The 23,483-nt window shown below is 54.9% G+C and overlaps 1 protein-coding gene across 3 annotated transcripts in view; it reads left to right on the top strand.

Annotated features, from left to right (window-relative positions):
- SLC26A9 (solute carrier family 26 member 9) overlaps nt 4,715-23,483 on the top strand; it is a 28,518-nt gene continuing 9,749 nt past the window's right edge. Inside the window, exons 1-13 of one of the 3 annotated variants that reach the window (XM_018060067.1) lie at nt 4,715-4,804; nt 11,784-11,926; nt 14,503-14,642; nt 14,749-14,859; nt 15,506-15,681; nt 17,195-17,359; nt 18,149-18,301; nt 18,629-18,711; nt 19,674-19,821; nt 20,065-20,178; nt 20,374-20,451; nt 20,985-21,080; nt 23,064-23,170. In XM_018060067.1, the coding sequence (XP_017915556.1) occupies nt 11,802-11,926; nt 14,503-14,642; nt 14,749-14,859; nt 15,506-15,681; nt 17,195-17,359; nt 18,149-18,301; nt 18,629-18,711; nt 19,674-19,821; nt 20,065-20,178; nt 20,374-20,451; nt 20,985-21,080; nt 23,064-23,170 (1,496 nt within the window). In that variant the 5' untranslated portion in view covers nt 4,715-4,804; nt 11,784-11,801. Of the gene's footprint in view, nt 4,805-11,524; nt 11,621-11,783; nt 11,927-14,502; nt 14,643-14,748; nt 14,860-15,505; nt 15,682-17,194; nt 17,360-18,148; nt 18,302-18,628; nt 18,712-19,673; nt 19,822-20,064; nt 20,179-20,373; nt 20,452-20,984; nt 21,081-23,063; nt 23,171-23,483 lie in introns of those variants that run through there. The other 2 variants (XR_001919268.1, XM_018060068.1) reach the window with 2 other exon arrangements.

Below are 23,483 nucleotides of genomic sequence, written 5' to 3'. Positions count from 1 at the left end.
GGGAGACCCTGGGTGACACGGACAAGGGAGGGAGGGTCACAAAGCCACCTCCCACCTGCTGCGTGGAGAGAGGCCAGGCTGGAGGGCCAGGTTGGGGTCCTGGGTGGCTCCCAGCCTGGGCTCTGACACGGCCTCCCTGGGTGACCTTAGGCAGGTCCCTCCCATCTCTCTCTCACCTGTAAACTGAGAGAGAGGACTCAGAACCCTGAGACTCCTTCTTCCACTCCTCATCCAAGGGTTCAGCAACGTTCCCCTTCCTCTGGTCCCAGATGCTGTGGGGTCTTGGCCAGCGCTGATCCGACTCTCTCCAGATGGATTCTGTCCTCACTGTACAGCCTTCAGAGCCCCCCTTAGCTTCCTTCCGACTTACTGCCCACCAGCCCTGTGGCCGTGTGTGCTCTCGGAAGCCTCCCTCTGCCTGCTCTTCAGGATCATGGCCTCACGGGGCCTGGCAGTCTTCAGCCTCAGTCGCCAGCACCTAGCACAGTGCCAGGCACACGGCAGAAGCTCCGGTTCCCTGAGTTAAGACTGGATACAGCTTGGCATCCCTGGGGCTCGCCTTGCCTCCCCTGTCCCCTGACCCATCTCAGATGCTCACCGCTCTGTGCTCTGGCTTCCCTGAGGAGAGAGGTGCAAGCTGGCTTCTCCGTGGGTACCCCTGCAGCCCTGCCAGCTCCCAGGAACTCAGGAAACTGGCACCCACAGGGCCAGGTCAGATCCTGCCACCGCAGGGCAAGGTGCTGAAGATTTTTCTGACTCCAGCCTTGAGGTGTTTGCTTAAGTTGCTGGGCTGCTCTGCCCAAAACATGATCCTGCCCGCATGCTTGGCCCAGGCCCCACGCAGGGCACAGTACAAGAAGCCAGCAGGTGCAGATAAGGCTAGAGGTGGCAGGATTCGTCTCCTTGAGGTCTAGCCTCAGTTTACTAGTGCGGAAACTAGCTGCTCCTTAGCTGGACCAGCTCCAAGGTGACATAGTCAGAAGGGTACTTTATGACTATGGCTTTACCGACATAACTCAGTAAATCCCCCAAATCTGTTTGGTGTGAGCTTATGTGTGTCTGTACATGCACTGCTCTAAGATCTGCTGAAGAATAGGGTGGAGTTCTGGTCAAATGGAAACTCAGGGATAGGCTTTAAAGGGAGAACCTGGGATGGAGTCGGGGGTCAGAGTCTTGGAGACACGCTGGGACCCTTCCTCTATAAAAACACTGCTTCTAGAACAGTCCCCGTCCCCCTTCCCCCTGGGAGTGGCCACCTGGGGTTTAAACCTCAAGTCCCAGGCTCTGGCCACGATCGGCCCTTCTGTGTCCCCTCCTGGGGAAAGCCTTTCCCGACCACCCTCACCGTCCCCACAGCCTCTCCTCCGCATGGCCCTGGTACTGTGATTGCATGCGATGAGGGTCTCTTCACCTCGCTGTCTTGGCCCCAGAGTGAGATCTTCTCAGGGCAGGGGGTGGGCCTTGTGGATCTCAGTATCCCCAGTGCAGCATCCTGGCATGGGGCAATGATTATGTTAAGTGAATGAATGGATGGATAGATGGATGGATGGATGGATGAATACAGTCTTCAACTCTAGGGGTAAGGTTGTCACCAAAGAAGAATCTATACTCCGGGAAAGTACAGGGTTGATGCTGAAATGTTTTTATCATAAAAAATAGACAATGATTTAACAAGCATCAGGACTGTGAGCTGCTGGGATGCTGATGTGCTTGCTCTCTGCCGCTTGCTCTTGGTTTCTGAGTCTGCCTCTTCTCTGTGCTGTCATTTCTGCCATCTGTCTCTCCCCACCTTTGTTTTCTCCCCACCTGCCCTCTGTTCCATAATTTAACTCTATCCAAGATAGCCCTAAGATGTCCTGTTGAGCCCTCTGCCTCTCCCTCCTGTCCTCTGCTTCTCCAGCTTCTGATCTGGCTTTCCCCAGATTCTGAGGGCTCCGTCTAGCTCCCTCGGTGACTTCAGAGAACCCTCTAGGCTCCATGCTTCCTGTCACTATTATAAAAGATCAACCTTCCCAGAATTTTGCCAAGACGGTTGGAGAAGGATTAGGGAGGAGCCTTAACAAGTTGCCAGCCCCATTCTGTAGGCCTCAGCCATGTTTATCCAAGTTATCTTGGAAGATATACATGATGGGGAGGCTGAAAGTATATAAAAGGTGGAGTCTTAAAAGGTGGGTGTCATCCTTTGCTTTGTAGGTCAAAGGTTAAAGTGATAAAATGGACTAAGCATAGAATTTGAAGCCATAATATCCAAATTGGATTTCTGCCTCTTAAATCCAGGCCTTTGTGACTTTGAGCAAGTTATTTCGCTTTAGTCGACTTCAGTTTACTCCTCCTAAAGACGACAGTAACATGACTACATCACATGGTTGCTATGAGAATTAAACCAGATAACCTGTCTGAAAGCCTAGTGTCACTATCGAAAGTCAATCAGATTCAGGAGAGACTGACTCACATTAACAAAACTCACACTAGATCAATCGATAGATGGAAATGTCCATGGGTCATTTAAAACAGAGAAATGTACCTGCAGGCAGTCCTAGATGCTCCAGACAGTTGGACAGTACATTCTCTGCACTAAAAGAACCAAAGTACAACTGAAAGATTTCCCTTGCAGGCATGGTATCCCAGCAAGGGAACTTAGCTGTTTGTTCTCGGTACTCATGGTCACCTGGCTATAGGGAGAGTCTGATAAGGTAGCTCAGACTGTAAAGAATCCGCCTGCAGTGCAGGAGACTGAGCTCAATCTCTGGGCCGGGAAAATCCCAGGGGAACGGCTACCCACTTCAGTATTCTTGCCTGGAGAATGCCATGGACAGAGGAGCCTGGTGGGTTATAGTCCATGGGGTCTCAGTTGGACACAACTGAGCGGCTAACACTGATAACTCATCTGTGCAAAGTTTAGGCCAGGTCATGCTACCCGTGCCCCTGGGCAATACTGGAGATGGATGTGCCAGCTCTGGACCTCTGGCTCTACTTTGTTTGAAGATTTCATCACACAGTCATTCACCCATTGCACAAATCTATACTGAACTTTTACTAAGTGGCAGGCACTGCGTTACAGGGAGGCAGGAGTGAATGAAACAGGCACTGCCCTACCCTCCTCGTGGAGTTCACGGTCCTCGGAGAAAGTCAGTGACTGAACACATAACTTCCATCCATTGTGACCTGAAGCAGAGGGACCCGTGGAACACAGCAGCTGGGCCTGTGCGGGGCCTGCGGAAGGGCTGCTGGAGGAAGCGTCCACGCACATACCCTGCCTTCAGCAAGTGGCAGGGCATTCTCGGGCCAGCTTCTTTCAGGCCCCTGGCTACACCCTGACAACTCTGAGTGACCTTGGGTGTTACCCTTGGCCCCAGGAGCAATGCGTCTGCAAACTCTCCCTTGGGCTGGGCTTGCAGACAATTCATTCTTTCATTCATTCAACAAATATTTATTGTGGGACTTCCGTGGCAGTCCAGTGGTTAAGACTGTGCTTCCAATGCAGGGGGCATGGGTTCGATCCCCGGTCAAGGAACTAAGATCCCACATGCTGCACAGCAAAATAAACAAATAAATAAATAAACCCACATTTTTTAATTGAATCCTTATTATGTGCTGAAGCTAGCTCATTTCACCTTCTCAGTGGGACTTTCTCCTTAGCTTCCAGGGGGACTTACTGAAACCCTCTGTACTGATTGCAACCCATCTCAGAGCCTACGTTGTCTTCTGGAGAGAGGAGAGGACAATTCAGACTAACACAGTACCGCCCCAGATACGAGAAGGAAGGGGCTTCTGGCACCAGCTGGGGTCTCCCTCTCTCAGGAAATATGTCAAGAAACTCCCCTAGCCCACCCCTCTGCCCTGTCTGAGGTTCTCAACAATGCTCAGTGGGCACAGAGTGGGTGGGCAGCTGTAACCCAGAAGGCACGTGGCAACATGAGCCGAGCCACGACTGATGGGCGTTCACTCATTGATGAAGTGACAGAGGCCTGAGACAGAGATGTGCAAGCCTTCAGGCCGCCTTACAGATAACTGCTGGCTCTCTAGTTTCTTGAGGGCCTTTACCATATCCCAAACCCCCATGCACCCTGCACACCCTGCCTGGGAAGTTAGGAGGGCATCTGTCCAGACACAGAACTTACGAGTGCCTTAAGGTTGGGGACGGACCTGGGAACCAGGTCTCTACCACTGCCCCAAATCTCTCAAGGGCCCTCAGGCCTCCCCAAAAGTGGCCTGCAGCCTTCCTCGGAGGTTCTCAGAGCTCTACTGTCCCCCTGTAACACCCCAAGTCTCCAACCTTCAAAGCAAGAAGCCCCAGGCCCCCTCCCCTTGGGTGGCCTCAATGCATCCCCTTGTCCAAGAGGCCATGCGGCTTGACCCCAGAAGCAGCAGGACAGCAAGCTCGGAGAGGGGTCTGCTTCGACCCCTCCTCAGCCACGGCTGGCTGGCCAGGGGGAGCCCGTGGGGCCGGGGCCGCTGAATGTGACCTATTGTCTCCGGGGTGGATTTAGGAAGTGCCAAGCTCCCATCAAACAGCCCTGCTCCTTGGGCAAAACAAAAAAAGGGCTGTTCATTTGGGACCTTTCTTCCCTTATCTCCTTTTCCTATCTCCCCAGGCTTAGCTATGGTGTAGTGTTCAAAACCACTTCCCCTCCGAGCCAATCGGAAGCCGGGGCTCACCCCGTGGCCCTGAGGTAAAGTTATTTATAAACGCCTCCCTGGATTATTTGAGCAGAGCCCTTTCGCACACCTCTCACACACCTTTCGGCTGCCCGCTCCCCAGACACGCCTGCAGCCCTGCCCAGACGGCCCTGCTCACCCACCGGTAAGCACCAGCCAGGTGCCCCTTGGACTGGGGTCATCCCTGGAGGAGGGCGGGGGCGGGGGTCCGTGAGGGGAGGGATGACAGGGACCAGCTGGCCACGGCGGCAGCTGTTTGCCAACCTGAGCACCGGTAGGGAGCAGGCTCTGAGCCCCCAGGGTCTGAGAACAGTGCCCAGCCCTTCAGCCCTGAGAAGCCCCTGGGGCTCTCACTTCCATGTGAAGATCTCAGCTGCAGGGCCAGGGGCCAAGGGAGCGAGCAGGACAGAAGCTCCAGCGGAGAGACCCGCCAGACCCCCAGGGCTTCTTCCCTTTGCAGAGGAAAGAACAAAAATATTGGACCTTCCCTGGGGCGCCAGCCTTCTAGGCTGCTGGCTGCACCTCTCCTTCTTTGCAGGTCCTGGAAGCAGCGGGTTCTTAATGCTTGGCTCTCTAGTCTCTGCAACTGTCTCCCTGTCCTTCTGCCCCAAGGTGTTCTCTCTCACTTGTTTGCTTCCCCACCTACTCAAGGCACCCGCCCCCTGTCCGCTGCGCCCCCTGAGTCCTGAGAGGTTGGAGGAGGTTGGAGGGCAAAGGGAGGCTTAGAGACAGCAAGCAGGGCTCCATCAGGCAGGCAGGCAGCAGCAGGACCCGGCAACCTGACTCCGTGGTGAATGTTTCGCTCAGGAGGGTTGGACCAGCTCCTAACTCCTCATCCGACAGCTCGGAGGGGGCCCACATCACCCTCAGGCAGGACCCCCTCTCCTCCCAACGAGCCCACACGGTCCCCAGGCTCGGCCAAGCTGATCTGACATTCGAGCACAAGCTCCCCCACTTACACTTGATCGCACTGAGCCTGAGGACCAGAGAAAGACCAGCTTTAAGGTCGTGCCCCTTGGAGAGGCGCAGCATGCCAAGTAGGGCAAACCAAGAGAGGCCTTCCTCCCAGCGGCATCACTCCCGCTGCCACCCCTCTGGCACGGCCCTCCCAGCCTCCCTCGACCCTGGCGTTCAGGGTCCAGCAAGACCCTCCCTGGGCAACACCAAGACTGGCACTCACAGCTCCTTCAGCACCAGGATGGTCTCTGTGGGCGCCTCCCAGAGCCTGGTCTCTAACCTGAAGCCTCATGTGTATGAAAGCTTGGGGGACAGAGGAGGATTCATTTTTATCTCTTGGTGTCCAGTCTTTCAAGGGATGGTCACAAAGCAGGTATTTAGCGAATGTGTGTTGAGCTAAATCAACCAACCCACATCTGATCCCAGGGAAGTCCCTGAGGGAATGAGTGACCAGGTCAGCACTGAGGAAGCTCCAGATTTCTTAAACCAGAGCAGCGGGCCCCTCACTGGAGTCCTTGGACACCCAGCTGCTTCCAAGAGGTACACAAGAGTAACCCTGGTCTCCATACAGACCTTCAGGAGCCTGACCTGAAGTGTTTCAGGCACCCATGACCTTGGCCAGGTCTCACTGCTGGGAAGTGCCTTCCTGCTGGAGCTGATTCCTCAGCCCAGCAGCTGTCTCCAGCAGAGAAGCAGAGAGGGGGCTTGCAGGCTTAGAGACGAACAGTGGGATGGGGTGGGTGGCAGGGATTCCCCCCGGCGGGGAAGCCAGGCCCTAGAACAGCCAGAGAGCAAGAAGGCAATTCAGGGAGATTTCACGCTCTCCCCTGGCATTACTGGTGAGGGAATCGGCCTGGGGTTTGGGGGTGGGAAATTTGCCCAAGAAACATGGAGGCAGTAGAGATAAAAGGAATGTTGATAAAAGGTCTTGGAAACTCACAGGCCTCTCCGCCCACACTCCTTCATGCCAAAGACATGGTCGCCAGAGGAGACCCCAGCCCTCCTCTCCCATCATTAGCTCCCACCCCACCCACCCCAGCACCCACGCTTTCCCTCTGGCTCCCACCCTGGATGAGACGGGGAGGAACCAGCAGCTAGAGCAAAGGGGAAGCCTGAAAGTGACCTTTCCTCTGCCCAGGACACAGTGATTGCTCCAGTAGGGACCAGTGATAAGAAGACCAAGGTGGGTTGGCCGAGCTGGGGTTGTTCCTGTGCCTGGCACGTGTGCACATCAAAGGACTCCCCTCCAGTCATACACACACACCCCACAGGGCTGAGGAGGAAGTCAGCCTGGGCCACAATGACGGGATCACCCCCAGGCCACTGAGACCCCACAGACGGGCTCTGCAGCTCTCTGTTTCCCAGGTGTCCTGCCCCTTCTGAAATGACTTCTCGGTCCTCCTCTCACCAATCCTGGAAGCTTTCAGAGGAACAAGGGCATGGGGAAGGGCATATGGGAGGCATGTAAGAGCAGAGTGGAAAAAGAAGCCCAAGAAAAGCAGAATGACCTGCCTGAGGTTACAGAGGCGCAATGAAGAGACCCCTCCAGGGTAATCGGAGTAATAATAATCACAGTGCAGATTTGTTGCTCACATACCATGGCCGGGCACCGTTCCAAGCCTTTCTATGCATTCACTCGGGCACGATGCCCAAGCCCATCTTTGCCCACAGCATTCTCATGGGCATTGTAGACAGACCTTGTCAGAAATACAACTGGGAGGAGATTGCAGTGGGCTTTCTTTCGAATGAGCTCACTGCAGGGGGATTAAGATTCTGAGGAAGAACCCAAGAGGAGTGTCTGCTCTGTCTGTGCCCTCCCAACAGAGTCCATTTCCCCCTGTCCCCACCCCCAGCTCTGCAAAACCCCCCATCCCCGCTTGCCCCAGATGTGACCCCAGTCCCCTGCCAAGCCTTGGGGACTATCCAGACACCCACTTCTCCTGCCCTCTCTCTTCTCTTCTCACCTTCTGCTGCCCTTAAGCCCCACGCCCCCCTCTAGGTCTCTCCGGTGACTCAGGACCTGCTCTCCTTGCCTCCACACTCGGAGGGGCGGGGCACCCTTTTGTTTCTCCATATTGTCACATGGCACCTGCTGTTTGTCCCCGATCCAGTGGGGGATGGGGGGCTCTGGAGGGGCCCACACCGTTTGACGGGAGGCAGGCTGGGTGATACACACCTATGGCAATGGAGCACTTGACTTTTTTCAGCCATGCTGACATCATTTGGCAGGGCTGTGTGTTTGTTTAACCAGGAATCAAGTCTTCGTGTTCCCTACACCCCCTCCCTTCTTGCTCCCTCTTTCACCTTTGTGCCCCTAGCCAGGCATTGTAGGAGCCCTTTCTGGGGGACTGGGAGGCCCTGGACTCTCTGAGAACCCCGGGAGCCACGTAGGAGAGGTGCCTCCCACCACACTGCCAGCTAGCCATTTTCCGCCTCTCCCTCCCATCCCCCTCTCCTCCAGGCCAGAAGGACTGGCTGGGGATGAAGTAACCTCCCCTCCGAAGCCCCACCCAGCCTCAACCCCTCGTCTTGGAATTAGGAAGTGTGACCGGGGCACCTCCTCACCAGGAGCTGGGGAAGCTCGGGGGGTTGCAGGTTTGCCACTCTGTCCATCCCTGTCCTGGGAAAGTCCAGGCCCGGGGAGGAGCCAGAACCTCCCACAGGGCCCTCAGGAGGAAAAGCAGAACCTGGACATCCTGTATCACTGGCTGGGGTGGAAGGTCACGGGGTGTCCGATACCACTCAGGGATGCCACAGAGCAGAATCAGGGTCGTCTCTGAAAAGTCTGGGGCCTTTTCAACAGGAGCACTTGAGTTGGAGTCAAAGGCCTGGCTCAAAGTCTCACCTCTGAGACTCAGTTTCCTCGTCCACAAAATGAGAGATTTGGACCTGCCTGGTCCTCAGGTCCCTTCTGAACAAAGCTTTCTGAGGCTGCTGGGCTGCTGGGCTCTCATTTTTATACATAGTGCACACTCAGGTTTGGGAAAGCTCCCAGGGCCTTCTTCCCTTCAGCACCCATGTCTAGATGAAGACAAGCAATGTATGGGGAGAGAGACAGACTTTACATTCCACAGAAGGGAGGGATCTTTTCTCCTCTGTCAATGGGAACTCCCCCAACATCTAAGCCCCATCTGTAAAAAGTCTGAGCACAAGGGCAGCAACAGTCCCGTGTCATCCAAATCCATCTGTGCTCTCGAAAGGATTTCCAGCACCAATGCCCTCTTTCCTGCCTCCCTTTGCTGGAAGCCAATAGTGGTGTGCAGGCTGGAGGGGTCCAAAGAAAGGAGTTTGGAGGAGAAAGAGATCCCAGGTGAGGGTGTTCAGGAAAGGCATCAGAGAAAAGGAGGAGGAGGGCAGGCAGAAGGAAGAGAGGGAGGAGGAGGAACCTAGCAGGTCTTAAGACTGGGCAGGGCTGAGTGAGGGCAGAATGAGTCAGGGCATCTCAGGTAAGGTGGAAAGTATGGAGGGAGCCCCAGAGGGAAAACTGAAGAAGCTTGCTCAGGTGGGGTGAGTGGACAGCCCGGATACAGAGGGCAGATGCAACCCACAGATCTACTGAGTCCACCAAAACAGGGTCAGCTGATGCATGGACAAGCATGCCAAAATAAGGAGTCTGGACTTGATCCCCTCCTGGACACGAAGAAGCTGAGAGTTTCTAAGCTGGGGGTGTGGGCTGGGGAATTGGTCAGAAGGCTAATGCAATAGTCCAGGTGTGAGATAAGGCCTGGGAGTGACACCGGAAGGAAATGGCAATGGGATTGGATGGGCTGCTGAATGTGGAGGCTGCAGGAGGGAAAGGGCAGGGACAAGTACGCCGGGTAGCGAAAGGTGCCACTGAGGACCTGAGGGAGCCAAGCAGGGGAGCCGGGTGAGTGGGTTCTGTAGGATCAGATACTGACCACCCTCTCCCCACAACACGCACAGCCCTAGAACGCAGAGCCCCTGGTATCACTGCGTGCTGCTTGGCATGGAAACAAGATCTTCCATTGCCTCCTCTTCCCTCTCCTGGTGCAGCCCCCTTGAAAATCCTGGCTATTCCTTTATAAGTGGTCCGTTTGGTGGCCAGGCATAGACTCCCCAAGTCTATGAGTCTTCCTCTGAAGCCAGGCTGGAGCTCGGGGTCCCTCCAGAGGGTCATGATCCCCACTCATTTCTCCCACAGAGCCCACCAGGCAAAGCACTGGGAAGGTCGGACCCTTCCAGACCCAATGAGAGGGTGGGGTGGGAAAGGGGGAGCGAGGCCACCCTGCCTCATTGGAGGTAAAGGGCTGGAAGCCTCTGAACAGTCTCTCCCAAGAGGAAGGGAGCACCCTCCCATCTTAATCATAGTAATCATTGCCATTACCATTCACTGGGTGGCCTTGGAAGACCAGACTTCACACTCATGATCTCATTTAGTCCTCATGGCAAATGCCTGGGACTGTTATTATCCCCATTTACAGATGAAGAAACCAACTCTGAACCCAGGTCATCCTGGCTCCAAAACCTGTGCTGTTTTCCTTATGTCATGCAGTCTCTCTACTTGTCCCACTGAAATGTCTTACAGGCCTTTACTCTTATTCAGTTCAACCCATGTGTTCTCCAAAAAGAACATTTATTGATTCACTCAACAAGTAATTGTTGGGTGCACACTAACCGCCAGGCAAAGGGCTGGGCGGGCCCAGGCGCTGTGGGCAGATTCACCCACACCTGCCCTGCCAGCTGAGTAGCATCTGGGGGCTTCTGCGGGGCACCGTGCTTACAGGTCCTAGTGGAACTCAGGGTCCTGTGACCCAGTGAATGGGATGCACCAGCCTGACCTTCATCTACCTGGACACAGTCTTATCCACAATAGCAATTTACATTTATATCACTCTTACATTTTACACAAGCCTTTCTTGTCCATTTACTCATCTGACCCTCAAACAACCTTGTGAGGTTATGGTCCCGCAGTTTTGTTGATGAGGAATCTGAGGTTCAGAAAGGAATGCTGCTCCTTCCACTTCACCTGTAAAGCCAGCACTAGAACCCAAGTCTCTGGGCCCTTAGTTAATGCATTTCCCTCCTCTCCCCCAGGGTGCCCTTCCACAAAAAGCATCAACCAGCCTGCTCCCCTCTGACAACCTGTCACTCACCCAGCTTCTCCCCTGGGAAGCCTGCGGAGGAGCATCTTGAGTCCCCCGTGTGGTTTCTCACTTGTAACTCTCTCTCAAACCTTTCGCCAAACTGGTTACAGCCATCCCACACTCTCCCCCTGGGAGACATCATCTCCTTCTAAGCTTATGCCATCTCTTTTCTCCCCCTCCTTCTTCCTCTGAGGTCGTCCAGGCAGGCTTCTCCCAGCGCTGGGGGGCAGGGGACAGGAGGGGGAGCCAGCAGTTGGAGGATGGAGGAGGGAAGATCTCTACCGGGAGCTCCTCTGGGCCTCAGGGGCCTGGCACTTAGCTCTGCCCTGCTCAGCTCCTGGAACGTCAGCAAGGTTGCGCAAAAAGCAAGGAGAGAAACATCAGTATACAGGGTGGGGGAAAGGTTAGACACAGGAAGCCGTGGGAGAGCCAGTCAGCGCAGACCATCTTGGTTTCCCCAAACACCACTGTCCCCCTGGGAAAACCTGTTGGTGAAGTCCTAGGCGGCTCCTTTAAGAAGGGTCCTCCCAAGGTCACCCTGGTCATCCCCCTGCCTCCAGGCAGCCTGCTCTCTTTCTTCCAAGCTGACTGACAGGAAGGTATGAGCCTTTGTGCCCAGGAAACTGAGGTGGGAGGGCAGGGCAAAGGGGCTTGCGAGGATACCAGGGGCCAGCGCGGGTTGCGGGGAGCATGACAAGGGAAGGAGGGAGAGGATCAACCCGCTGAATCCCAGCCGTGACTCCTGCCCTTGCACTCCCGCCTCCTTGTTGCCTGGTGTTCAGCAGGGGTGACAGTGATGTCATAGACGTGGAGTGCCAGCCACGTGCTGAGTGCCAAGCAAAACAGCCAGGGCAAGTGTATGCATCACCTGTGCCTGGGAAGGAAGGCCACCAGGAGAAGTGAGTCTGGTGGAAAGACTTGAAAGAGGGAAGGGAGGCACCTTGCTGGCTGGGGGCGGGGAAGACAGCATAAAACCCTGCTGAGCTAGGACCAGAGAGAGATGGCCCAGGCCGGCGCTGAGAAGGGATGCCCCTCATCCTCCCTACTCTGTTTCTCCCAAAGCTTGTAAATGCCCCGAACATGAGCCAGCCCAGGCCCCGCTACGTGGTAGACAGAGCCGCATACTCGCTCACCCTCTTTGATGACGAGTTTGAGAAGAAGGACCGGACGTACCCACTGGGAGAGAAACTTTGCAACACTTTCAGGTAACATGGCTGGAAGCCCAGATTCCTCTCCCCTCTGCTCCCCACCAAACCCTCCCTGCACCAGGGCACGGCTCCTATACCGCTGTCCCTCAGACGGTACTTGGGAACCCTGAATTTGAGATCCTACACCTCACCTTTACTGAGACCCTCGAGGAAATCGGGAACCGGGACAAGGACCACTCACAGGCCCAGAGAGGCTGGCAGGTGTCCCGACCCCTGCATGGGGTCTCACCATGCTCTCAGCTCACGCAAGTCCCTCCTGGTTCTCAAGGGTGCTGGGAAAGGGTGTGTCGCCACAGCAGGTCAGAGCCCTTACTTCTGCTGTGCCTTCTCCAGTCCTTTCCTCACCAAGGAAAATCTGAAGCCTCTCCCACCCCATGGCCTTTGTCCTCTTTCTCTCCTGGATGCTCTTTCCCTTCCGAGGTCCAGACAATGCTCAAAGATAGCACCTAATTTCCTGGGCTCCCCTAAAGGATACTTACCAGGATGTGGTCTCACCAGCTTGTTCCACTCTCAGATCCCTGGAACTGGGCTGGTGGGTAGTGAAACCACACCTATACTCTGCAAGGTGACCAATACCTGCACTCCAGGAACCTGAGGCTATGAACTTTACCTTCCCCCCTTTGCAGACAGCTGATAGACCTCCCTCAGGCCTCACTGTGGTCCGTGGTGGAAGTCACTTCCCCACTCCCCTGGGGAAACAGCTGATTCACTTACCTGAATTGAGGTCACTGTCAATGGCTGAAGTGGAGATGCAGGTGGAACTGGTTCAGGCTGGGGGATCACCCACTTGAGTCTTCACTAAAAGCACCAGCCCAGCCCTATCTCTCCTGGGAGGCTCCGTCTCTGCCTGGTTATATAAAGACCTTGTCAGCATTTGTGCCAAGGAGTTTAAGTCTGTGTTGTTTCTGTACTGGAGGGATGAGGATATCTGCTGTTGTCCTAAAAGAGGATGATGGAAACCATAAAAAGATGTAGGGAGCTAACAGTTCCCATGTGGCTGGCAGGAGGGCCTTGGACAGTGCCTGGCACACAGAAGGTACTCCAATAAATTTTTGTTTAATGAATGAATGAATATCTAGAAAACTAACCCACTTCCCACTATCCTCTTCCCACTTGGCTTCTGGAACCTCTCTATAGGTGTTCAGCATCTGTTTCCAGATCTTCTCTCAGACTTCAGAGAAGTCAGATTGCTTTGCTCAACTATGGCAGGCTTGCAAGTAAGGCTGGACATGTACAAGCCCTTGAGTGGGTTGTTTTACTCCCCCAGCCAGCTCTCTATTCGTGAGTCCAGTTTTCCCTGCCATGAAAAAACCTGAGAACAAACCTGGAGGCCTGGTTCTCTCTTAGGACAAGCCTATAGAAATGCTTTAAGCTATTTGCTACCAGTCCAACTCCCTGTCCATCATCCCGGGGATGGGAGAGGCACCACCCACTGGAGAGGGGACAGGGGAGTCCACAGGCGATGGTGATGCTCTTCCATGAAGTGCTGGTTGGGGCAGAAAATCTACCCAGATTTTAAAGGGCACAAAGCATCGTCTGTGTTGATTTCAGTTTGTGGTGACAGCCAGGGGACCCAGGGTCAGGGAAACTACTGTTGAGCAACAGTAAAGAACAGGAATCAGTGCTGGGCAGGAAAGGAGGCCTAATCACAGCAAGCCAGTGAGTCACCAGGTGGGCCCTGAGCATTTGAATTCCCTCAGCTGGGAGAAGAAAAGCGAAGGCCTCCCCACCTCTTCCGGGCATCAATCCACCAGCTGTCATCCTTGAGATTGAAGGCCCTTGTTTTTACCGCTTCTGAGTTTCTGATGAAAGGACCTCAAGGTGTTCAGCAAACAGGGGAGGGATCAATGCTCCCCACCCTGTGCTGACCAACACATAGTTTCCCCATTCTTCCCTCTTTTGATGAATTAACAGGGGAAAGAATTCCAGCATTGGAATCACCCACAAAGGATGGTGGGTCAGCAGAGGCGTACCCTGCGGGGACAAAGAAGCCTTCCTGTAGGGGGAGGTTCCAAAAAATACAGCAGCCGCCCCCATTCAGACTGAGTTCTGATTCAGGCCCATTCTTTCACTTATTCATTCACTCATTTTTTCAACAGATATTCACTAAGCATCCCAGTGTGACACATGAGGTGTACGAAGCTGGACAAGAGACCAGGCTTCTTTCCATGCTAGTTTCACTGTGTAGTGGGGGAGAGAGATGGAAAGCGAGAAATTATAGCCCGAGGTATTGCTACAGGAGCCCAGGGGAGGGTGACCGGGCCTGTTTTCAGTCAGGTCAGAGAACGGCGGTCTGAGCTGGACTTGACACCTCGGAATGCTAGGCATCCACCAAATCCATGCCTTTAAGAGAAGTCTTGTAGACTTCCCAGGTTAGCAGAAGGCAATCAGAAGACCTCCAAGCAGTGTCCGGAGCAAGGTGATGGCTCTCAAGAGAAAAGTCTCTGCCATATAGAGTGCGTGCTCACTGAATTTTGCATGAATGCATGAATGAATGACCAAGAACGGGATATTATAACAATTCCCAACTCTGAATGCAGTGCTAACTGAAAACCTGCCCTCTTCCCCTCCAGATGTTCCTCAGCCAAGATCAAAACCACAGTGTTCGGGCTGCTCCCCATTCTCTCTTGGCTCCCCAAGTACAAGATCAAAGACTACATCGTCCCCGACATTCTTGGCGGCCTCAGCGGTGGATGCATCCAGGTCCCACAAGGTCAGGGGGTCCCCTACGCCAAGCCTCTTCCCCTTCCCACTCTGCCTTCTGTGCCCGGCATCACCCAGCTGTGCCCCAGGGCCTTGACTCTCTGTGTCCTGTGCAGGCATGGCATTCGCGCTGCTGGCCAACCTTCCTGCCGTCAACGGCCTCTACTCCTCTTTCTTCCCCCTCCTGACCTACTTCTTCCTGGGGGGTATCCACCAGATGGTGCCAGGTAAGGCCCCTCCCCTCTTAGCAGGCGGGTGACCTGGACCACGAGGATGGGTGGTGGGTGGCAAAGGGGATTCGGGTGCTTTCCCATCTGCATTCTCCCCCTGCTGGCGCTGCTTGGTCCCAGAGGGACCGCCACCATGAGTGTCCATCCCAGGTCTTCTGTGACCTTGGAGAAGCCACACAGCTTCTGTGAGCTCAGTTAGCATGACCTGTTGAGTCTCCCTCCCTGGAATGTGGGGAAGACTTGGCAGAACAAGAAAGGCCGTAAAGGGTTGAACAGATGCAAGAAATGGCCATCCGACAGCCATCATCCATCAGGCCAATTCAGGGACATTCGGAGTTCTCTGGTGTGAAACGAGACAGAGGAAAAAGGCCTGGTCACAAAGCCTGTTTCCAACGCAGGCTCTGCTTATATATCCAAGCCTGTTTCCTCTCGTGTCCAATAAAGTAATATTAACAGTTGGGGTGAAAGCACCTGGAAGAGTGTAGATCATGGTCAGATACGAACGGTGACTGTGATGCCGGAGAGGACCCTGGAGGCCCGGAGCACCGTCCCTGTGGGGCTAGGGAGCGTTCCGGGCCCCCTTCTGGTTCCCATGGGTGCCGTCCAAACCTCTGACTTTTGCTGGCTGGGTGGGGCACCACAGGTACCTTTGCCGTTATCAGCATCCTGGTGGGTAACATCTGTCTGCAGCTGGCCCCAGAGTCGAAATTCCGGGTCTTCAACAATGCCACCAATGAAAGCTATGTGGACACGGGGGCCATGGAGGCCGACAGGCTGCACGTGTCGGCAACGCTAGCCTGCCTGACAGCTGTCATCCAGGTGAGGAGCTCGGCTTCCGTCTCTGCCAGGGCCCCCCCTTAGGACAGCATCAGCTCACATTGCCCCTTCCACAGAGGCCCAGCCTTGACCTTAAAGCTGATTGAGGCCTCTCCATCCTCCCTCTTCCCCATTTGGAGGCCACAAATGAGCCTAAAACTCAGAGTATCTCACCTGTCCTCAGCAGATGCCTAAGACCAGCATCCACACTTAATAAAACTGTCCTGAGCTAATGACTGTCTAAAGGGCTCATGGCCTCTCTCCGATATCCTTTCCAGTGCCCAGCTCTCTGCCAGCAGTTTTCCATTTCTGTAATATTCCTTATCCCCCTCCAGCCGCCTCTGCTCCAAGCCACAGCACCTCCCGCATGAGATAAATTGCATTTCCGCCACATGCAAAGGACTCTGCTAGATTTTAAACAGGCAAATACAGCAGGACAGAAAGTAAGAGCAGGAAGGGGCCTCAGAAGTCTCATTCATTGATTCATTCAGTTAAGGTTTTTTTGGTTGTTTCACCATGCCAGGAACTGGGCTAGGCTCTGGGGATAAAAGATAAGTAAGAAAGAGGCCCAGTTCTCCAGAAGCTCATAGCCCAGCGGAGGAAGTAGCCATATCAACAAATAAACGTGTAAGCGGTAAGATAAGCAGCAGAGTCGAGCTATATATGAGTAGCTTAGGGAACATCAAAGAGAAAGTCAGAAAGAGAGGAAGTGCCATTTGACCTCAGTTCCAAAGGATGAGTAGAAGTTGACCGGTAACCCCAGGAAAGAGGTACAGAAGGCCAGTCCAGTCAGAGAAAACAGCACCCCAAAGCACTGAGGCCTAACAGCGTGAACTGACCAGGGAATGGAAAAGCAAGGCATCTGGTGTGGCTGGAGGGCAGGAGGCCTTGGGAGAATGAGCCGGAGAAGAGGCCGGAGAAGCAGGCAGGACCAGTCAGTGAAGTCTGAGGTCTGTCCCCTAAGCAGCAAATTCGGTTCCTATTTGGCAGTCAGATTGGATCACTCAGACTCTGGAGAAGACGATGGATGGAAAGTAGATTAGAATCAAAGCACGGGACCAGTTGGGAGACTATGAAGAGGCCCACGCAAGAATGATAAGGGCCTAGACCAGAGCGGCAGGCAAGGAGACGGCGGGTAGCCTGGAAGAATGCTTTGCCAGGATAAACAGGGCTTGGGATATTAGAAACGAAGGGTGAGGGGGGATGACTTCCAAGTTCTGGGTTGGCCAGTTGGGCGGACGGGGGTGTCAATTGCTGAGAGGGCAAACACTGGTGAGTACTAGCTTCATTCCACAGTGGAGGAAACTGGAGCCAATGAGGTCAAGTGTCAGAGGCCTGAGCCCCGAGGGACTAACTTTCTCTGTCAGCACAAGGCAGGACAAGGTCACAAGGGACTCGTTTTCCTAGAGCTACCACTATCTCGGGGCTGCGTGGGCTCCAGTCCTGGGCTTGGGCCAGGCAGGTGTGAGAGCGGCTGGCCCGCCGCAGCCTGACCCCACCACCCCTCTCCTCTCAGATGGGCCTGGGCTTCATGCAGTTTGGCTTTGTGGCCATCTACCTCTCTGAGTCCTTCATCCGGGGCTTCATGACGGCCGCTGGCCTGCAGATCCTGATCTCCGTGCTCAAGTACATCTTCGGACTGACCGTCCCCTCCTACGCAGGCCCGGGGTCCATCGTCTTTGTGAGTCCATGAGTGCACCCCTGCGAGAGGGTCTTGAGCAGACACGCGAGCCGAGCTCACTGTCTTAAGAAGTTGTGAGCACCTCACCATGAGATGTTCTCAAGCAAAGGCCGTCTGACCCATTGTTTAGAGTGGATTTCAAGAGGTTCCCATTTGGGGAGGGAGGATCAAACGCATGACCTTGAAGGCTGGCTGAGGTTCTCTGTGGTTGTTGTTCCGTTGCTCAGTCGTGTCTGACTCTTTGCAACCCCATGGACTGCAGCACGCCAGGCCTCCCTGTCCATCACCAACTCCTGGAGCTTGCTCAAACTCATGTCCACTGAGTCCGTGATGTCATCCAATCATCTCACCCTCTGTCGCCCCTTTCCCCTCCTGCCTTCAATCTTTCCCCGCATCAGGATCTTTTCCAGTGAGTCAGCGCTTCGTATCAGGAAGCCGAAGTATGGTTAAATCTCTGTGGTTAATTCCTGCAGAAAAGGAGAGGGCACTCTCCATCAGCTCCCCATTCCAGCGCCTCATCCCCTCCCTGCCTGGAAAGTCTTTCCTTATGTCTAATCTCCATCCCTCCTCCATTAGCTTGAACTCTCCCTAGAGGAAAAGGAAGGGAATCAGCCTTCCCGTCCCAGCATGGAGACAGGGGTGGGAAGTGGGACCGTGAGTAGGGTCCAGATTCTGCTTTGCTATGCCTCTCAGAGCACTGACGACACCTCTCCACTGGCTCAGATGCTGGGTGGTGGCGGTACAGGAGGAAGGGGTGGGAGCCCACGGGCGTGATGCTCTCTCCCCCAGACCTTCATTGACATTTGCAAAAACCTCGCTCACACCAACATCGCCTCGCTCATCTTCGCTCTCATCAGCGGTGTGGTCCTGGTGCTGGTGAAGGAGCTCAATGCCCGCTACATGCACAAGATCCGCTTCCCCATCCCAACAGAGATGATTGTGGTAAGGGCCGTGCCCAGGGCTGGGGTGTTGGGGCCCAGGCAAGAGGCTGTCGAAAAGGAATCTAGCTCCAGCCGGAACCAGGAGAGCCCCTCTCCCCATCCCTCCCCCACCCGCTTGCCCTCTGTGAGCTGGTAGGACAGAAGGTCTGGGGCGAATCCACTCCACCCCCGTGTGTGGCTCCCACTCTTCCCGATCCTCAGGTCGTTCCTTCTCAAGGAGCCAGGGGAGTGGGATTTGGGGTCCCCAAACAAAAGGGAGACTTGAGAGGGACCCTTACCCTGGCCCCAAGTTAGAGCGAATCCTTGTTCTCTATTCTGGGTTTTGCAGGTAGTGGTGGCAACAGCTATCTCCGGGAGCTACAAGATGCCCAAAAAGTACCACATGCAGATCGTGGGAGAGATCCAACCTGGGTGAGTCCAGGGGGCTGGGAAGCCTGGCCCCACTCCCACTCTCCTCCCCACCTAGGTTCAGAGTCAGAAATGAGATGAACTCTGTAAAGTATGTCATAAAGTCTATGACACTGACCAGCTATGAATTATTACTATCACTTATTATGAAGAGCCACACGATGCTAGCTGTTTCACGAACAGTGAGTCTTAGCAGCCACGTGTATGCATGCTAAATCGCTTTAGTCGTGTCCAACTCTCTGCAACCCCACGGACTGTAGCCCACCAGGCTCCTCTGTCCATGGGATTCTCTAGGCAAGAACACTGGACTGGGTTGCCATGGCCTCCTCCAGGGGATCTTCCCAACTCAGGGATCGAACCCTCATCTCTTACGTCTCCTGCATTGGCAGGCTGGCTCTTTGCCACTAGCACCACCTGGGAAGCCCCCTTAACTGCCGCACTCCCCCCAAAAGTTTCATCTGACGGGTGAAGCCTCTCTGATCAGCCCTCCTCTGGTTCTTTGCCTCGCTTTAATGCACGGGCTCTCCTATCCACATGGGAAAAAAGCTATTAGGATCAACAGAATTCACCAGCTATCTACTCTGTGCCAGGGACTGTGCTGGACCCTAGGAGGAGAGGACCAGTGTTTATACGGCAGAGCGGGAGCAGACAATGGAGAAAAGGCCTCAGAGCGCTGGGGGCTGTGGCTCTGGGACCAGGGAGAGTAAGGAGTCCAAATTCTGGACGTGAACGAATGAGGCCCTACCACTTACTAGCGTGGTGACCTCAGACAAGCTGTGTTCTCTACGCCTCGAATTTTTGCGGTTTCAAAGGGGAGTGGTGGTGGCTGCCCTTCAGTGTGACACTGAGCATCCAGTTTGGCAGTGGTGGTTCACACAGAGGCCCTGGCCCCCTGTGGGTGCTGAAGGACTCGAGGTGCCCTCCTCACACCCTTGGGCCCTGCCCCCTTTCTGGCTCCTTGACAGTTTCCCCGCTCCCGTGTCGCCTGTGGTTTCGCAGTGGAAGGACATGCTTGGCACGGCCTTCTCCCTGGCCATCGTGGGCTATGTCATCAACCTGGCTATGGGCCGGACCCTGGCCAACAAGCACGGCTATGATGTGGATGCTAACCAGGTAGGTCCAGCCACCCCCAGCAGGGCTGAGCAGGACGGGCCAGGACCCACAGAGGCCTGACGAGGGATGTCAGGGGCTCTTTGGCTGACTGCTACTTGGTTGGGAGTGTACGGCTTTATAGCAGCTGGGTCACTCTCAAGTCCAAGATCCAGCTAGCTTGAACGACTATGTTTGGTCTGTACCATGTGCCCAACCCCCACCCTCCCCCCGCCCCCAGCTTCCAATCCTGCCCTGTGCCCATAGGAGATGATCGCCCTGGGCTGCAGCAACTTCTTCGGCTCCTTCTTCAAGATCCACGTCATTTGCTGTGCTCTCTCTGTCACTCTGGCCGTGGACGGAGCTGGAGGAAAATCCCAGGTGAGCACTGGGTCAGGGCAGTGGGAAAGGGATTGGGCGTGGCAGCACGGCTGCCCCAGAGAAGCCAGGTCAGCTGGTCTCCAGCCTCCCTCTGCACTCCTCTGTCTCCACTCCGCCAAAGGCATTTATTGGGGAAAAAAATCAAGAGCAAGAATTTCACACCTGCGCCCTGTTTCCATCTCTTTCTCTGGATAGGTGTCAAGCCTGTGTGTGTCCCTGGTGGTGATGATCACCATGCTGGTCCTGGGGTCCTATCTCTATGCTCTCCCCAAGGTAAGAGCACAGCATGAGAGCAGAAGCCAACGAGAGACTCCAGGAAGAGCAGGCCTTAGGAGCTGTGTGATGCCTCACAGGCTGCAAAGTACCATCACTGTTACCCTCTGTCCTAGCCACAACCTGCGAAGTAGTTAACGTAGGTTTTACTCTCGCCATTTTACAGGTGAGGGAAAGTGAGGCTGAGAAGCAGTGACAAGGCTCAGAAGCGCAGGGCTGGCCTCAAACTCCGGCCTTCTGACCTCAGGGTCCACACCCGAGTCAGTGTTCACAGCGTCTGTGGGCCCCTGGCTCAGAGGGCCCTAGACACAGGCTGGGGATGAAGGAAGATGGGGGGATGGCAAAATTCAGGCCCAAGGGCCCTCTGGCTCCAGCACTTTCCAACCCTAAGGTTGAGTGCAAAGATCTGGGGGCTCTGCCCGTTCTAGAACTGCAACTCCGTCCTGCTAGGCTCCAGCGCCAGGCGTCCGTAGGAAGGGCAGGGAGAAGGGGCCACACCGCAGGTGACGGGGAACAGTGTTCTGCTTCCCCAGTCTGTGCTAGGAGCCCTGATTGCTGTCAACCTCAAGAATTCGCTCAAGCAGCTCGCCGACCCCTACTACCTGTGGAAGAAGAGCAAGCTGGACTGTGTGAGTAGCGGGCGGCCCCGGGTGCCTGTCATGCCTGGTACCCCAGGCACTGCAGCCCCCAGGCCTGGCATTCTGTCAGTGGCTCCCTACTTAGCGTGCACGCAGTCGCTAAGCTGTATCAGACTCTTTGTGACCCTATGGACGGTAGCTTAACAGGCTCCTCGGTTCATGGGTTTCTCCAGGCAAGAACACCGGAGTGGGTTGCCATTTCCTCCTCCAGGGGATCTTCCCGACTCGGGGATTGAACCGGCATCTCCTGTGTCTCCTGCTTTGGCAGGCAGATTCTTTACCACTGGGCCACCTGGGAAGCCCGAATTAGCATAACCGAGTGTTAACAGCTCAGCTTTTGGAGTAAGACAGCTTATGTTCAAATCCTAGCTCAACTGTTCACTGGCTCTGTGGCCAGTGGCAAGTCCTTTAACCTCTCTGAGTCTCAGCTTCCTCATCTGTGGTCACAGGTATTTTACACCCTCCAACCCCCACCCCGACCCCCAGGGATGCTTATGAAACGAGATAAAGCAAGTAAGGAACACATTGTCTGAACTGTGTTTTGTGTTCAATAAAACTTAGCTGTCTTTATTTTTATAGTTCCAAAAAGCAAAATGAAATCATTTTAAAAAACAAAAAACCTAGAACGCAAAGCCAGTGGACCAGGATCTTGGGCAGGTTAAGACTTCTGTGGAATTCTATCTCCCCATCTGTGCACAATGGGGGTGATATTCATGGCTGCACCACACACTGGTTCTGAGGATTAAATGAGATCAGAATTGGAAAGCAGCATGTAACTGTGAACACTTAGCAAACATGACTTATTGCTTTGATAGTCACATTCCCAACACATCTCCCACTGGGCAGTAGAAATGAGGCTACTGTGTACCGACCACACTGCTTACCACACTTGAGCCCAGCGTCAGCTGTGAGAGAGGATTTCCTAGCCTCCTTTCAAGATGAGGACACCAAGCCTCAGGGAGGTTAAGTAACCCATCAAAGGCCTCAGAACTGGTTAGCGGCAGAGGCAGGACTGGAGCCCCGAGTCTCAGCCTCCAAGCCTCTGAGCTGTACTGTCTCTGGGGGAGGAGGCACACTTACATGGTAAGGAAGGAAATCCTTAAAGTCTGAGAAGTGAGTGGTCCATCTGGGGTCCCCCTCGAGTGAAGGACGAGGATGGGGAGAAAGATGAGGCCCTGGCATCCACCCCAAAGGTCTGCTTTGCCGTATCCCAACCATCACCCCACAACAGCAATAGTCCTGGTATTCACATCGTGCTTTGGGTTCACATCTTACCCTCCCTCCCTCTGCCCTGCACCCTCCCTCTCACCATCCCCCACCCTCCTGGCTTGCACACACAACCCAGCCCCAGGCTATCAGGTCAGGAAGCTGAGCGCCGGTCGAGTGCACACTTTCCATCAGTTGGAGGAATGGGACTCATGTTATTGCACCCATCACTAGGCTTGGCAGGACCCTATCTTCATTAATCCTTCAGTCCTTTCATGAAGCTGGTATTATTATTCACGTAGCTGTGTGCGCGCGCTAACTCGCTTCCGTCCTGTCTGACTCTTTGCGACACCATGGACTGTAGCCCACCAGGCTCCTCTGTCCATGGGATTCTCCAGGCAAGAATCCTGGAGCGGGCTGCAGTGACCTTCTCCAGGATTCACATAGCTAGTAAGTGAATATTCACAAGTAGGACAATGAAACTTGGAGCCCAGGCATATCTGTCCCAAGACTCACAGTCTTTGACTGGGCCACGCCAGCTCCCAGTGGGCGCGGGGGTTGACTGCTAACAGCCAGACAGGACCAGGGAGCCACCCTCAGTCCTCTGGAAATGGGCGGGTGTCACCGAAGCTCGCCTGTGTGAAATGCTGAAAAACTGCCATGAAGAGGGAAGGGTGGTCTGAGGTTGGGCTAGCAGAGAAGGGCCTCGGCTGACCCCAGAAGCAGGGAAGTACCCCTAGGCCTACTCTGACGTCTCTCTCCTCACAGTGCGTCTGGGTGGTGAGCTTCCTCTCTGCCTTCTTCCTGAGCCTGCCCTACGGTGTGGCGGTGGGGGTCACCTTCTCCGCCCTGGTTGTGGTCTTCCAGACCCAGTTGTAAGTAATGGCCGCTCCCTCAGGGCATGGCCTTCAGGCCCCAGCCGGTCTGCAGGGACTGCCGTGGGTGGCCTGGCACAGCTCCTGGGCCCTGCTGCCTGCGGGGTCTGGCTCTGGAGGGGCTGCCAGGCCTGAGGAGAGCCCGGCCCAGCTTGGACTGCTGGCACAGGCCGGGCTGTCTGACTCCCATGTCCTGAAAAGCCAGGGGAACCCATCACGGCTGTAGAGGGCTGGGGGCCGAGGAAGCAGGGTCGGGCAGGCGGGTGAGACTCAGTGTCCTTCCAAAAGTGTGCCAGACCCCAGATCAGATGGT

The sequence above is a fragment of the Capra hircus genome, chromosome 16, assembly GCF_001704415.2.
Source record: "Capra hircus breed San Clemente chromosome 16, ASM170441v1, whole genome shotgun sequence".
NCBI lineage: Eukaryota > Metazoa > Chordata > Mammalia > Artiodactyla > Bovidae > Capra > Capra hircus.
The sequence above is the reverse complement of the archived record's forward strand: the minus strand, read 5'-3'. Positions and strand labels throughout refer to the sequence as shown.